General features: G+C 40.5%; 1 protein-coding gene across 2 annotated transcripts in view; it reads left to right on the top strand.

Moving 5' to 3' along the window:
- The first annotated feature begins 344 nt into the window (after nt 1-344).
- npdc1b (neural proliferation, differentiation and control, 1b) overlaps nt 345-16,851 on the top strand; it is a 30,820-nt gene continuing 14,313 nt past the window's right edge. For both annotated transcript variants that reach the window (XM_039802866.1, XM_039802865.1), the window contains exons 1-4: nt 345-760; nt 11,183-11,341; nt 14,440-14,529; nt 14,617-14,826. In XM_039802866.1, coding sequence (XP_039658800.1) covers nt 691-760; nt 11,183-11,341; nt 14,440-14,529; nt 14,617-14,826 — 529 coding nt within the window. In that variant the 5' untranslated portion in view covers nt 345-690. The remainder of the gene's footprint in view (nt 761-11,182; nt 11,342-14,439; nt 14,530-14,616; nt 14,827-16,851) is intronic.

Genomic DNA, 16,851 nt, shown 5'->3' with positions numbered 1-16,851 from the left:
ACCATAATTGTGTACAACATTACACCACAGGACCCACAGTGGCTACATTTTATTGTTAAAGAAAGTTATGGTTTGGGACTTTGATTTATGTCCCAAGTCCCAACTAAAGCTGATGGGTCAGTGGTTGGAATATACAATATGTGTGTGACTGTCAAAACCTTGCTAAACCCGATACAAAACTACCATAGAAAATCTGCTGCATGAAGGGGGGCACTTAGGGTAAATTAGCTCTGTCTATCTTTAGGGCTATAGACGACCACTCGGGTTTTACTAGTGGTAGGCCTAGCAGCACCTGAAGGCAGCACGGAGGGTGCGTAGCGTGTTGACGTCACACCTACGTACCTCTGCGATAGCTCACCAAAAGTAACCACAATCAGAGACGGTAGAACGGTGTGCATCTATGTTGCACGTTCGCTGTGGAGAGCAGACACCCTGCGGCAAACACACTTGAGGTGCCGAATGACCACTACTGCCTGCATTCTCTCCTAAATTGTTTTGTATTACATACAGTTGTCGTTATTTTTTTACTAGTCCCGTCCTCCCTCAGCACAAGGGGGATGGGGGAATGATTAGCACCGACTCTCCTCCGCCGCCGCCGCCGCCGCCGCCGCCGCCGCCTCCTGCTCCTGCTCCTGCTCCTCCTTCGTTAGGTCCCCGTGTCTCCTGCCAGTCGTCGGAGCTCTGCCTAGGATGTGGGCCCCGCTGCTCGACCAGGCTGCGGTGTTTGCGGCCCTGTTGGCGCTGAGCACCTGCTTGACAGGTAAGAAGCTGCTGCTACCTGTCATTCATACAGAGGCTTGTGTTGTGAAGCAGCAATGGGCCTCCAGGACTGTCGTATATCACTCTTCACCACCGTAACTGTTTCTAATATGCACGGTACCCAATCCTCAAATGAAATTATGATGATTTACTGTAATATAGGATTGTACAGTGTCTCTGTGGTCTTTTATCAGGAGTTTATAGTGACCTTAGGTACTCATTCATCCTCTGTGGCATGGCTGTATTCTGTAGGCTATATTTCTATATTAGCTATGACACCTGATTGATTATCCCCTATGGTTATACAGTATATTTTCAGTGGGGTTAGTCGGTTTATGGTACTCAACACAGTGAGTGACCAATATTGACCTATCATGCCTGATTGTATTTTTTATCTCTTGTTATGAGTATTGTTATTGTATAATATTTCGATATAAAGGTAGAAATGTTGGCAAATTTGTATATGGTGTGTCTAAATGTGTTACAGGATTTAGAACTGTAGTGATTTGGCAATAAATCAAATTGTCATTTAACAGAAAATAACTTATTACATTGCTCAACAAAACGAGTAATTTAAAGACACCACCTTGGGCTTTCGGAAATTAAAGTGGGTATTTTAACTATTTTCTGACATTTTATAGACCAAATAATTAATGAATTGAGAAAATAATCAGCACATAAAGTTGCAGTGTCTGTCAGTGCAGTCATGTGCCCCCCAGTGCTTTTGCGTCTGTCTGAGAGACAAAACAGAAATCACATTAGGCTGTGAGGTGGGAAATTGATGATTCAGTGCCAGCGAAATGGATAGGGCAATATGTTTCCAGACTGTGTCCTGTGTCCTCCATGTCATAGCCTTAGTTATCATAGCAGAGGTGTTGGCTGTGTTCTGGTTGTCTTCAGAAACACATTCCTGCTGTCAGAGCTGAAGAGCTCTCCGTCACTGACCTAGGCGACCATGTAATGTCACACAGGTTATTCTAAAATTCACACACACCCCTCCATTATTTTATTCAGCATGAAAACCGCAGTGCTGTAACATCAGGACATTGTTATACAAACAACCACAAATTAAAGTGAGTGTACTCTCTTGTAGGGCTGCACAATTAATCGCAATTTTATCCAAATCGCAATATGAACTAGTGCAATATCCAAATCGCAGGGGAGTGCAATATTTGTTAAAGGCAAAATATTTGTCAAACCATTCTAAAATAAAGTATTGTAGTGCTGCAGAGACATCCCAGCCTACAAATCGTATCCTACAGACTAAAGAAAAAAATATTTGTTTGGTACAGATCCTCGCAAAAATCACACTCAATCATTCAATAATTTTTCAATGAAAATGAGAATAATGATACAAAAATGATCTTTCCCTCCAGTATCGTGAATCATATCGTAATCGCAATATCAGTCAAAATAATCGCAATTAGATATTTTCCTAATATCGTGCAGCCCTACTCTCTTGATATCCCACCACAAATCCATCATCAGTCTCCACTGAAACAGGGATAATTACATTATTTGATACAGGGTGACACATCCTGATCATTAACTGACAGGCAAAGCTCTTAAATACAATGTTCCATCTTGGGCTTGGCGATAAGGCCAAAATCTATTTGTATCCCCATACATTATAGGTCATTTCATATCTCGATACTAGGGCTGTCAAAATGAATGCCATAATAACCATTTAAATTCCCTGTTAATGCCACACCATTTTTGGATGCGCGATTGACGCATGCGCGTTCTGTGATGTGATCAGCCTGCTCCGTAGTTTGGGAAATCAGGAAGCGATAGAGCAGTTACATTGTGGAAAGTGTTGCCAAATTGCAATACTTGCGAAGTTGAAGTGCAAGTAGGACGTCATGTAAAATCCTTCAACACCGCCAGTTTGATCACTCCTATCAAGAATCACCATCCAGAAGTTCACAAATAATATCAGCAAGCTACTAGCAAACAGCCTAAACATACACAGCGGCAGCTGCAGCACACACGTAAGCGAGTGTGCGGAAGAGTGTGGAAAGAGAGAAAAGGAGAGAGAGGGGGGTGTGTGTTTCGGTGAGCAACGCTATAGTTGCATAATTTGGCCCGTTTCCATGTAGTTATATAGTCCCTGATATGGTCATAACCACTACAGTGCTCAATTACCTATTTTTGAGGGGGAAATAAACTAAAAAATGTCGCTGTGAAGACATGACCTGTCCTCCGGAGGACATCCACCAGACCAGTGGGCGCTAGTTGGATTGTTGGCAGACGCGGCAGGCGAGGAATGCGGCCGGGGAGGAAGCAGAAGCAAGGATGCCGCCGGTCAGCGATATTACGAATCCCACAATGGCCACGCCAAGACCCGCCCTTCAATAGCATTCACACACTACTATTGGCCAAGCTCCATGCTTACATGTACAGGTCCAATCCCCTAACCCTAACCTTAACCACTCAAGGTGAAATGCCTAAACCCAACCAATTGAGCTGCTTCGTACGGCGGGTCTTGGCGTAGCCATAGTGGGATTTGTAATTTTGCCGCCAGGCAGGCCTGCTAGCACGGGTAAGGAAACTACCACATAGATCGCCACTGACAAGAGTCCTACTAACCAACAGCAGATTGTTCACACACAAAATGAATATATATGCTACAAATACACACTAAACTGCTGCTTGTTGATTATCACCTAAGCCGGGCTGAACACACTTACTCATCCCAGACGGCAGCTAGCAGCTAACAGGGTAGGTGAATTTAAACAATGTCTGAGTTGAAAACGCATCTTGTTGTCATGTAAGGGCCCTGTTTCACAGACATTTTAATTGTATTTTGTGTCTGTTAAGAGGCACAAAGGCACTCTTTATCTTATGCCTCCAAAACTGCCATTTTAGCTAACTGGGAGCTCTGGGCATTAGCTGCAGCAACCCCAGTTTGCTAGGACTACTTCGGCTCGTTTTTTTTGCTATCGACAGTACTAACATAGTTATAGCGATCAAGATTAAAGTAAAAAATGGCCGGAGTTCTCCTTTTAAATTAACTTACAATGCTCATTAAACTGAAGCTAACATTAGCATTGTATGTGCAAATGGTTTTAGTTGGCAAACATATGTACTGATGTAAAGTGTCAGTTCATTCAGATCTGTAGCTGCATTGCATCTTACTACACTGTCTCAACAGTCAGTCAGTCAGAGTGGAAAACCCCCACAGTGGACCAGCTCTCCAGAGCTACAATGATGCAGCGCAGTCGATTTTTCTGACATGTTATTGAGACATGAAGCATTAGCTAGCGTTAGGGTCAGTTCAAATAATACTCCCCAACACGGTCGTGGAGTGACCCCAATTTCCCCTGTTAACGATTTGTAGCGATTTATAATAATTTTGTACATAACATAGTCATGTACTTACAACAAAATATAGTTTAATTTCAACTCTGTTAGGGCGAAAGGTACATTATTTTAATAAATGCAAGGATCTCAATATTTTTGGCCAAGTCTGTGTAGTTTCAGCTCTTTTTTTTTTTTTTCTTTCTTATGTTCTGGAAATGAACTGAGTGCAGCTACTTCATCTGAGACACAATATCACTGTGGTCTATGCAGTGGCTGAGAAACAGGGCAGCATATTGTCCCAGTGCATTCTGCTTTCCATCATCCAGTTGTAAAACTTTGCATAGATTACCCACTGCTGTTGTAGTCTCCAAGGGCAGGCCAATTTGTGTATGAGTGACGTGTACAGTTTGATAGCAGTCGTGGCATTATTCATAGTGCAGCAAGGGTCACTACATAAACATATGCACCCACATTACTGTTGCCAAGTAGCAAGTAGTAAAAAGTACCAAACATTACAGAATAATTTCATTGTGTGAAATATGTGCCTTTTTGAAAATTAATTAAATTCTTTAAAAAAATAGTAAATTTAAACTAAACTCTTTTTTATTTTTAGCACTTACAGCTATGCCATTGTTAGCCTATTAAGTATTGATTGGTAAAGATTAACAAATCATTTTATTTTATGCCCTGACCACAGTTTTAAATTATTTTTTTAAAAGCTAGGCTACATGGTATCAAGTGTGAAATAACGCCCATGTTTTTGGGGACTTTGCCAACCTAAGGTCATATGGTAATCTTTTTGGTCAAAATAAAATAATTTATTTAAAATGTACACTAACTTATTCCACCAGTTAATTGGGAACAAACTGTTAAAGCTTTAGTGCGTAACTTTTTGATATTAATGAACGTCTGTTACTTTCAAGCCATTGCCAAATGAGTTGCTACAAAGCTAATTAAGACTATCAGCTCCACATAACTCTCTCTGGATTTCTCAGTATGGCTGTGTTCAGAAGATTGTGTCGTCCGATGACTTTTGCGCGCAGAAACGCGAGTGAAGATAATTGCCTCTTCCGAAGAGTCCATCATGATCATTTTTTTTTTAATCCTCCGTGTCCTCCTTGGCTACTAGCAACTGTGTGGAGGAGGGTTGGGGGCTGTGCGCGATCACGGATGGCTTGTATCATGTGGACGCGCCGACAGTTTTGTTGTCATTACTTAGAATTCCTCATCGGGGCGACGGAAACTACGCACTATAGCTTTAATCACAAAAACAAAGGCACTAGATGGCAGAAGGGTACTTTACAGCAACAGTTTGAGTTTCTACACCAGATCCTGGAAGAGTTAATTGTATCAAAGTTTTTTCCCATTCAAATCTGTTTGTGTATGATGCCTGTGAAGATGTCAATATGCAATATGTTTCTTGTTGCCTGAGGTAGCGTATGGAACCACATGTAGCATAGCCTACAAACTGTAGTTTTTTTGGCAATGTCTAATCAGCAAAGGAGCAGCCAAACTTTCTGTGCTGTGTTCTTTGACACAAATTTCTTCTTTTTCCTGATATTCCTATAGGCTCTAATTAAGACATAAGGAGGAGGAGTCTGAACATGTAGCTCATTTTTTCATATTATTTTACTCTTCCATTGTTTGAAGCATTAACATTTTTCGTTATACTGGATCTTCTGACGCTGACAAAAGTATGCCGGACTGAACAGAATATTGATCCTGAATTTAACTTTTACAATAACATAAATACTGACTGTGGCTTTTACACAAAGCAACAGTTCATCAATAATAGTAAACATAAGTACGGAATATCTTTCATTCATTTTAACAGCAGATGTCTGTATTCAAATATTCAGATTATAAAGAAATATTTAGGGCAGTTCAATAAACCTTTTAATTATTATAGCCGTATCAGAAACATGGCTTAATGCCGACACGAGGGGCATGGCAGGGTTTTTCCTGCAAAGAGGAATATTTGGCGCCCCCCAAAGCGGAAATCGGTGTCAAAATGATGAGAATTGAGAGAAAAAATAGCAATTCAAATCCTCTTTGACTGTGTTTAATAGCAATTTACCAAACAACAGAACATAAACTTGAATATAAGTGCTTATCACAGTCTGGCTGTGTCGGACTCTCCCGGTGACTTTAACGGTGTTATTAATATGCAGTTTTTTTGAAGCAGTGTTGTTGATTGGGGTTTCACTTACTCAAGCATTATCGACATTTTTGTTTATCAAAGTGTCAGAAATAACAACAAATGCATATAGATTTCTGTCAAATAAGGTAACACAGACTCATTGCCTTTACTGTACACAAACCGATCATAGGCAGCACGGTGGCTCCACTTCTGCCTCACAGCAAGAAGGTTCTGGGTTCCAACCCAGGTTGTCCCAGGCCTTTCTGTGTGGAGTTTGCATGTTCTCCCCGTGCTTGCGTGGGTTTCCTCCAGGTGCTCTGGTATAAAGACATGCTGCAACTAGGACTACAGTTGAAAATTAGCTGACTGGCTAACACTGGCGCATTTACAGAAATGTTGATTAATGTGCATTGTCCTAATCTAAATAAATAAATCTTAAAATAAATCTCATGCTTATTGGCCTTCATAGTCCTGTTCTCTTTATTTATTTATTTTATACTGTACAACCAGTAAAACATGTCCTGTTCTGTAGACATGGTCGTTATTTAATAATTCATTGTTTGTTAGTTGAAATAAACCTTGTGTTGTAAGAAAACTTGTTTAATTTGTTATGAATGTATTTTGATGCGCTTTCACGTGAATTTTTGTAATTTTACATATGTTTAAAAATATCGAAATTAATATCGATATCACAGTATTCATAATCAATATCACAATATCACATTTTGTCAATATCGTGCAACCCTAGAGCGTATCTCAATTTAATTATGCATGGGAAAAATTAAGAATAGTCAGTTGTGTGTATAGGAAACCAGGATCCAACATTGAAATATGGAAAGAATGTTAAACAAAGTAAAGCCTAAAGTCAACTACATCTGTGGGGCTTTTAACATAGATTTGTTCAATCCCAACAAACACAAATTGACAAAATATTTTATTAAATCATTGTATAGTTTGAGTCTTTTTCCAACAATCACAAAACCATACAGAATAACCACTCATGTTGCCACTCTGATGTATGTCAACAATATGGAAAGCAAATATTAATTACTGATATAAATGACCACCTGCCAATCTTTGCGACTCATGAATGTAACTATAGGAAAAGGGAATGCATTGGGAGGGGTCGTCGCAGATTAAATACAGGAGAGTAAGAACCGAGGAATCTATATCTGCATTTAGAAATGAGTTAATAAATTTAGATTGGAAGGAAGTGTGCGAGGAAGCTGACATCAATAGATGCTGTATTGATGCCTCGCTCACTTCCTTCCAATTTTAATAACTTATTCTAAGAGATATATATATATATTTATTTATTTATTTATTTATTATTATTATTATTATTATTATTATTATTATTATCTTTTTGCATTTTAGGCCTTTATTTGTGACAGGACAGCTTAGACATGCAGCAAAGGGCCACAGGTTCTAATCGAACCCACGGCTACTGTGTCGAGGATTGAGCCTCTGTATATGGGCGCACACTCTACCAGGTGAGCTACCCAGGTGCCCTATTGCCCTATGACATTGTAATACATAAAGTGCATAAACATACGTGACACATCCATCTTTTTCTACTTGACACACCAGCCTGAAACAAACCTTTTATCCTTGACTTGTGCCTCTGTGCAGTGACTCATCCACTGATGATGTCACACCTCCTTCGTTGCCATGACAGTCGCCAAGGCAACCAGTGTCTACGTTCCTGTAGCGGAGACAAGAGCATTTCTGACAAGAAAGCTAAAGGGGTTAATATGGATAGCTGGATCTAACTATCTTCCCCAGCCACAGCACAGCTTTATTCTTCTCTGCACATTGGTGTTGGGCTCAGATGTCTTCTGGTAACTAAGAAAACACAGTGAGAAGTAAATGGATGCAATAGATACTCCCTGTGGGAAAGCACGAACAGCAATGACTCAGTGAGAGTATTGTAGGTGTATAATGAAGGATAAACCCAACCCTATTTCATTCACCTTTTGTATTCACAGTATTCTTTGCTTTAATTAATTGTATACGTCAAAGTATTTAAGTGATGTTACGAGGATGAGAAGATGATATAATCCTGGTTGTTTGCTCTCTGATGATTGCTGATTGAAGGTAATTTTAAAATTACCATTATATTTAATGATAATAATAATAATCTGGCTGTCATATGACAAGTGCTATACAAAAGAGATTTTGTATAGTTGCTGCCAAAAGCTGCCTTTTTTCTTGAGATGCCTTGTAATAAAGCTTGGCTATCATCTGTAACCTTAAAGGAATATTTCACCATTGGAAAGATGAATATATATTTAAATTGGGTCACTTATGTAGTAGAAATGTGAAATTTATTAAGAAATTGGTGGCTTCTAGGCCGAGAAAAGCCAGAAAATTTGTTTTTGGCTCATGTGGATGAAAGACACCAAATCCCAGAATGCACTTGCTTCGCTGCTTTAGCGTCTACTCCCAAGCCACGCCTACCCTTTACAGACAGACAGTGAGGCGATCAACTCAACAAGTGTGTTTTATTGCCATTTCAACCATATACACGAAAAAAAACGTTTCGCCGTGGCTCAAGTGGTGTTACACATTTACAACATGCTTTTTTTTGCCACAGCTGATACATTATCCGGACTTCTTTCAACGGATTGATTGATAGCTCCAGAGTGAACAGAACTGTGTCCATGGCAACGCTCTGCTATGCATGGCAACGGTGTGTTATCCTTAGCAGCGGTCTGTTATCAAGAAATAACAGACCGCATTCTACATTAGAATTCAACCAAGCCATAAACGAAGGCTAACACATAGCTACTAGCATTAGCTCTTGGTGGGCTGTGGTATAAACATAGAGTATAAACACAGCCGTAAATTTGCGTGGGATGTAGCTAGAATTGTCGGCATTATTCAGTCACAAACTCCACCAGCAGTTAGCTAGCAGTTAGTTGGATACAAATCACCCCATTTCTGCAACAGGCAGTCCGTGGTAACGCAGCCCTCCTCTACTAGCTAGTCTTACCCGGTGACAGAGCAGCAGGCTGGATTGTCCACAGCAAATATTTCCACAACAACAAAAACACAGCAGTCTCTGAATTCACGTTGGGAGTTTCGTTGAAGTTGGATGTAGTCCAGTTTGTTTAATGAGCGGACACTTGCAAGCAGGATTGGTGGAACAGGTGGCCGGCTAGCGTTAGCTTTCCACCGGCACACTCGTTCAACGCTCCCCGCTGATGAGGTCTCTTTACCGGCCAGAGGCATCGAGCACCACCGCTGGTCTCCGTGCAGGCGAAGCTCGCGTAGTGTGTCGAGTATTGCTTCTGTAATAAAGTGTCCTGCATATTCTCCGATCTGTACCAATGTATCCGGGTGGTACACGTGTGCGGTAGTTTGAATGCACATAATTATTGTTCTAAAATTTCCGTTGGGATGAACATTTTCTGCTCCTGCTGAGAAGCTAAGCAAGGATTCAAGATGGCTGACACTCGTTTTTTCCTTGGCAATCTCCGGAAAAAGCCGACAGTCCAACCCCATTTGGGCTATGCGCAAGTGGCTCCTAATACTGGCTGTAGTCTTTTGCCTCTGGGCAAAAAAGCCTCAGATGACGCAAAAATCGCCATTTTGCGTCATCTGAGGCTTTTTTCCAGACCCACAATACAGAGATCTCCCCTCTCAGGGGGTCATGAGGGAGGGCAGCATGGTCATTCAAAAATACTACTGGGTTTCTAATGATACAAAGCTTAATGCTAAATCGGTAAAGTTTCCCTTTTAAAGGTGCAATATGTAATACTGACAGCTAGCGTTTAAAATATTACTGCAGTCCAAATTCAAAATACTGGAGAGAGTCGTCTCCCCCACCCCCTCCTCCCCAGAGTTCGCGGAGGTTGCCAGGTTGAGACCACAGCTTCCACATCAATGTTGCTAGACACTTGTCTCACATAGCCAGACATTAGTCCACAGCACAGCGGGGTAGCTAACGTTAGATGCTGGCTATACTAAGTGTTATAAGAGCTCTGTACACAACTGACAGACACACTTTGTCGGCTTGAACTGCTAAAAAAACCACAACCTCGCCCCTCTCTTGGCTTCAAATAACTCACCGTTGTCTGCTACGGCCGCTGATCAGGCTACACATTGTAAACAGCCGTGGCCTGCTTGCCTGGTCCTCCGGTAACGTTATCTAACATTAGCAGTTGTGGCATGTTAGCGTTGTGGCGTGTTAACGTTGTGGCGTGTTAGCATTGTGGCGTTAGCCAGGACCAGTAGGGATCACTTTACTGGCTGTGTCTCATTTATTTTGCGAGTAACCAGCTCGGGTACTCCAGCTATATAAGTCAATGAGTGTACTCAAATGTTGAAATGATTTGCTGCTTCCATGGCTGTACTACAGCTGTAGCGCACTGGGTTTACGTTTTTACAGGTATATCTGGTAACCCGGCCCGGCTGTCACGTTTATATGACCTATGAAACCATGGTATTTGTCTGCATCAACATGACAATAATTACATTAACCATTGAGTCCACTCAAATCAACAGTTGACACTGAAAGCTACAAAGTTAAAAATTGGATCTATAAAACAAAAGTTAATCCTGTACAATTATAAAAACCTCTGTTGTGAAATACCATGTAATTTATATCATTACACAGTGTACAGGGATTATGGATATACGCTCCTAGACATGAGAGTAGTATCAATCTTCTCATCTAACTGTAAGAAAGTAAAGTAGAGCATTCCCCAAAATGTTAAACTATTCCTTTTAAAATGTCAGTAAATTATTTTTTTTAAATTGTATTAAATTTTCCAAAACTGTAATTTTTGTTTTTATGTAAAATTAAGATTTCAGACTGTTGAGTGTTATTTAAAAATAGAAAATCTGAGTAGTTTAAAGCTATAGTGAGTAGTTTGTCTCCCCCATGAGCAATTGGCGCGACCACATGATACAAGCCTTCCGTGATCGCGCACCCAACCCCCTGTAAATAATTCTGGCTCATGGCTTCCTTCACAGGATCTCATCTGTGCCCTCGGAGTTTAGACTGTGCCCGGGCAGGACGGGACTTCTGCCAGCCCGGCAGCTCACACTGCGGACCCTGCCTGCGCCCTCTGGTGGAGAACTCCCATGGCCGCTGTGTGGTCAAGAGGAGGCATGCTCCTCACTCCATTAAAGGTAGGTGGTAGCAATAAATCTCTGCATTGTTCATTATAGTCTAAATTACAAAACAACATAGAGCATACATAATAAGGGAAATGGAAGCCTTTTTTGGAAGTTTGACCCATAGTAGGGACTGAAAGTCATGATATCTCAGCCTCTACTGCTTAGATTTTCTATCTGTCTCTTGTGATTTCAACTTTGTGGAAATCACAAGAGTTCTTCTTTAAGTTATTATTCAACCAAATGCAAGATTTTGACCAATATAGGTTTTTGAAGGCTAATATCAGTACCAGTATTTTGTGGATGAATGTGTCTCTCAACAAGTCTCCCAACTTTGTGGAATCGTGGGGCGGCCTCTAGCTCACCCAGTAAGAGCGTTCACCCCATGTTGGCTGAGTCCTGCAGCGGCGCGGGTTTGAATCCGACCTGCTGCCATTTGCTGCGTGTCGTCCCCCATCTCTCTCCCCCTTTCCAGTCTATACACTGTCACTATATGTTAAAGGGAAAAGCCCCCAAAAACATTATCTTAAAAAAAAAAAAAAAAATGTGTGGAATCGCTGGAGTAACCATTTACATACTGGTTTGTTGGTGTCTGGTTAATAACTTGAGTATATGCTTGTCTACTATAAGTGACCTCATTTACAACCTTCACAAGCAACACAACATCTTTTTGTTGTTGTAGTTGTTTTAGTTTTTTTGTCTGGATCTTCCTATTCGTCTGGATCGTCCTATTTTTCAGTGGTGGAATGTAACTAAGTACATTTACTCAAGTATTGTACTTAAGTACAAATTTGAGGTACTTGTACTTGAGTCTTTTCTTTTCATGCCACTTTCTACTTCTACTCCACTACATTTCAGAGAGAAATATTGCACTTTTTACTCCACTACATTAATCTGACTGTTTTAGTTACTGGTTACTTTACAAATTAAGATTTTTACAGCACACAAAACACATGTAGTTTATAAAATCTGTTGTTTTATTATACACTACCTAACAATATAACTGCCTACAAGTCCAGCTGAAATGATTTATCTATTAAACACTTAGTTGATTGACAGAGCTGTTTGGATCGTTTCCGGTTTCTAAAATGTGAGGATTTTCCTGCATTGAGTACTTTTACTTTTAATACTTAAGTACATTTTCCTGATGATACTTACATACTTTTACATAAGTAACACTTCCAATCCAGGACTTTTACTTGTAACAGACAATTTCTACAGTGTGGTATTGGTACTTTTACTTAAAGGTACAATATGTAACATTTCTGCATTAAAATGTCTAAAAACGACCATACCTATGTTATATATTTTTAATTTTGAGTTGTGTAGTTACGCTATCCCAAATGTTTCCACCAAATGCCAAACCCAGAGAAATCTGTTATTTTATTTCTGACACAGGACGTTTCCTTTAGTTGCCTGTCAGTGGCGTCGTATAACCTTTCACCCTCTAGTTACTCGTAACTTCCGTCAAAACACTGGCACCCAGATGATACAGTACGTTCGAGAGTAATTGTAAATCACACAATGTCACAGAAAAAAATTCTTGTAACTGTAATACTGCTTTTTCATCAGGGCATCATTTTGTGATTAATTACATGCCACTTTGCAACACAGTAATACAGCAGAGATCTTATTTATTGATACATATCAATATCGATCCAGCTTAACATTTCTACAATGTGCTGGTTGACAAGTAGCTAACGTTAATAATACTAACTATACAAACTACAAACTAATGCTTGGTGGATAACATTATAGGGTTACAACATCGTTCAACACGCTCATAAAGTTATTAGTAGTATGATTGTTTTGACCATGGATAAAAGCAGCACTGGGCTAACCCACGAATGAGTTCACCAGTAAAGTTTACATTAGCTTGGGGCGACCTCTGGCTCACCCAGTGGGAGCGTTCGACCCATGTTGGCTGAGTCCTGCAGCGGCGTAGGGTTCGAATCCGACCTGCGGCCCTTTGCTGCGTGTCATACCCCATCTCTATCCCCCTTCAGGTCTATCCACTTTCAAAAATAAAAAAGGGAAAAGCCCCAAAAAAAAAAAATAAAAAAAAATAAATAAATAAAAAAAATTTAAAATAAAAGTTTACATTAGCCTATAGATAGACGACTAATCTAATGCTAATTTAGCCATCTAGCACACCCCAGTCTGTCTGCCTCACTCCCCCGGCGCAAAGAAACTTCATTCGGGAGGGGAGCTGACAACAGCCCCGGGACATATAGCAATAGCTAGTTACCGTTAGCCCCTAGCCAGCCAACAGCCAGCCACTATCATTACAGCAATCTGTACCCGGCCAGCATTTAACTCCAGTGCCGGGTGCTTACGACGCTAACGGCAGTTTAATGCCCCCCTTCGCGTTTAGCTAGCTGTCGTTACAGTTAGTTAAATTAACCCATCAAAAGGTGGGTTAAGCACCAAAATGAATGGGGGAGATCATTCTGGGCAGCTTGGCGATGTTCTGCTCCTGCACAACGGCCTTCGAATATCCTCCCTGTCCCGGAGATTCCCCCGGAAATCCCCACTCTCCGTCTCTCATCCTCGTTGACTAGCTAGCTAGCGTTAAAACAAACCCCGTCTGTCCGGTGTTGAAACCATCCAAAAGGTGACATTGACAAGTGAAATATTTGTGATGGTGTGGTTTTAGCTGCTGGCTAATGTTAGCTTGCTGGCTCACTAGCTAACTGGTCAGCTACCAATACAGATGGATTCAAGAAAAACGTAATTATGTTGGGGAAAATGCAGCTATTTCATTAGAATGACATGAATAAACGTAACGTGAATAAACTTGAATGGGTACACTCGTCCGTGAACAGATGCATTCTAACCAACAATACAAAACAATAAAAACTAGAACTCCCATAACATCATCGAAAGTCCGTTTTTACGATCCATTGTTTTGATTGAGAGACCCCTAGCGGCAGAAAGTTACATATTTTACGTTTAAGTGAAGCATCTGAATACTTTTTCCACCACTATTTTCCCTATGTACTTTTACCTCTTTTGAGGGTTGGAATAATAATAGAGTGTTTGGATTGACCCCTTTTGTATAAATTAGTCTTTTGTTAAAGGCAGCAACGGATTCTGAATTTATGTTCCTCCAGGTAAGGTGAGCACTTATCCTGAGCTGGATGAGGAGATTGACTTCCTCTCTGCCATCATCAGTGAACAGAGAACTGAGTCCAGGCTGCCAGGTACTGGATAGGCCAGTATTAGACTCATATTCATATTTACCCCTACATCCCTGCTGACATAACGACTAAAAATGTTTTATTCCTTAGCTCCACCTTCCCAAGATGTCTCTAAACCTAAATCCAAGCAGCTCGGTGAGCCCGGCCACGCCCATAGAGCATCTGCCACAGAGCAGCCCATGAGCCAGAGCGCCTCGTTCACCAGCATGGCTCCACCCACCACCACCACAAACCACACTCCCGCTCTGCTCAGCGATCCTATCATTCTCCCCTACCCTTCTAATGACTATGTCTTCATCAGTAAGTCTTTTCTGTTATTTAGCCATGACCTAATTTCTCTTTTTTAATTGTACTTCTTGAGCTTGAAGTAGTATTAGATGTGACCTGAGTGCTGTGGTAAGATTTAGTTTAATGGATATATATTAAGGTAAAACATTTATAAAAACACCACAAAAATATTAGTAGAGGACAATACAGTAGCCCAGCAAAAATCTGAATGATTTGTTGAAGTGTTTTAATCTATCTTAGAAGACTGCTTGATTTCAGTTAAGTTGACATTTATTGTCCCACGAGAGGAAATTGGTTTTGCAGCAAGGACACATTAAATCTAAACACAGAAAGACAATAAGAAATTTGATGACATTAAAAGTTCTTAGTACTAAAGGTACTATACACACAATACAGAATACAATACAAGATTAATATGCAACAATTGGGGACGTTTCTGAGCAACCAATAGAGTGGGACGTGTGTTTAGAGGCTCCCTCAGATTTTGATTAAAACTTATTTATTTATGTTATTTGCGATTTATTTGGGAAAAAAAAGTTTTTTGAAATAGATACCCAAGTGAATTCCGTCCTAGCTAGAATTTAGTTTAGAAGAGTTATAATGTCTGGAAGAAACCCCAAAGCTCATACTACAGTCCAGCAGCCGAGGCCTAGCCAGCAGGTGTTGCCCTCCCCTACAGGTACTTTGTCTCCGCCCCGCGGCACGACCCGGGCCAAACATTCTAGCTAACAACACAGAGGCCTTGATGTTACAACTAGCATGTCTGAGACAAGACATTGCGCCAACTCGCCAATGATAAAGCTGTTTCAGATGCCGAGTTGGCTTTAACCAAAAAAGGAATAGGTTAAATTGTTAAGTTAAGGTTTGCATGGGTCAAAAATGTTGGACCAGATCCGAAACCTACCCAATGGTCGACCTGAAGACACCCCATTAGATCAATTAACAAGCAACTGCAGACAAAAAGAGCTACAATATTGAAATTCCTGCTTTAACCCACTGCACCAACAATGAAACCTTCTGCGGCCAGCTGGGTTATAGATTGACAGAATCTAACAAATTTAACAAATTTACTATCTGTCAATCAAATTCCAAAAAGTAATTGTCGTCTAAGATTTCCTAAAATATTTTCTTGCGCAGTCATTATAACATACTGCTTCATAGCTGAGTATAACTGAGTTCGGATCCATTCAGATCCATTTGGTTATTAGACATATTGACCGGAGAGTATGATTTGGATTGGGGTCCTGGGTTGGCTCTCCATTCCTCAGAACTTAAGGGACCTGTGAAGACCATTAGTGCTAAGCTGTGCAAGTAACAAAAAGGCGGTTTCTGGTTTATTAGAATTAAGAGCTTTTATAACATATGTGATAAATATGTTATAATAATTAGAATTAGAACAAATTAAGACTCCAGTCTGGAAACATGGACAATTTTAAAGCAGCAGCCTACAATGTAAGAAGAGCAGTAAAGGAGGCAACAAGGGACTACAGAAAGAAAGTGGATCTACAATTGCTGTAGGGCAACCCAGACGCATGTGGGAGGGTTTAAGAACTATGAAATATTACAAACAACTGGTCAAAGATAACATCTGCTCCTCACTACCCAGCACAGTAGACCCATTACAGTTTGCCTACCATCCCAAACTATCAACGGAAGACACCATAGCACACTTTCCACACTGCCCTATCTCACCTGGAGAAGAAGGGAGCTATGTGAGCATTTTTCCAATTTGAAGTAGATTTAATCGAAAATTCTTGGGAAATACCAGGATGTCATTTCACAGTTATCAACCAAGGCAGCAGCAAGTAATCAACTTGAACTCCCCTCATTTTCAATCGTGGAAATAAAAATGGTCCATCATCCATCTTGACGTCAACAGGCATTCAAAGTTCTTCTGTCTAACAAAATGTAAGCACTTTCTCCTAGCATGCTCTGAAATCTCTGGACTAACCTCAAATTTGCTATGGGTTGTACAGAACAGAACTGGTATGGTACTGTGTCAATTAGTTCTGCCTCACTCTATTACTGTTATCAATG

Source organism: Perca fluviatilis, chromosome 6 (genome assembly GCF_010015445.1).
Source record: "Perca fluviatilis chromosome 6, GENO_Pfluv_1.0, whole genome shotgun sequence".
Classification (NCBI taxonomy): domain Eukaryota; kingdom Metazoa; phylum Chordata; class Actinopteri; order Perciformes; family Percidae; genus Perca; species Perca fluviatilis.
The sequence above is the reverse complement of the archived record's forward strand: the minus strand, read 5'-3'. Positions and strand labels throughout refer to the sequence as shown.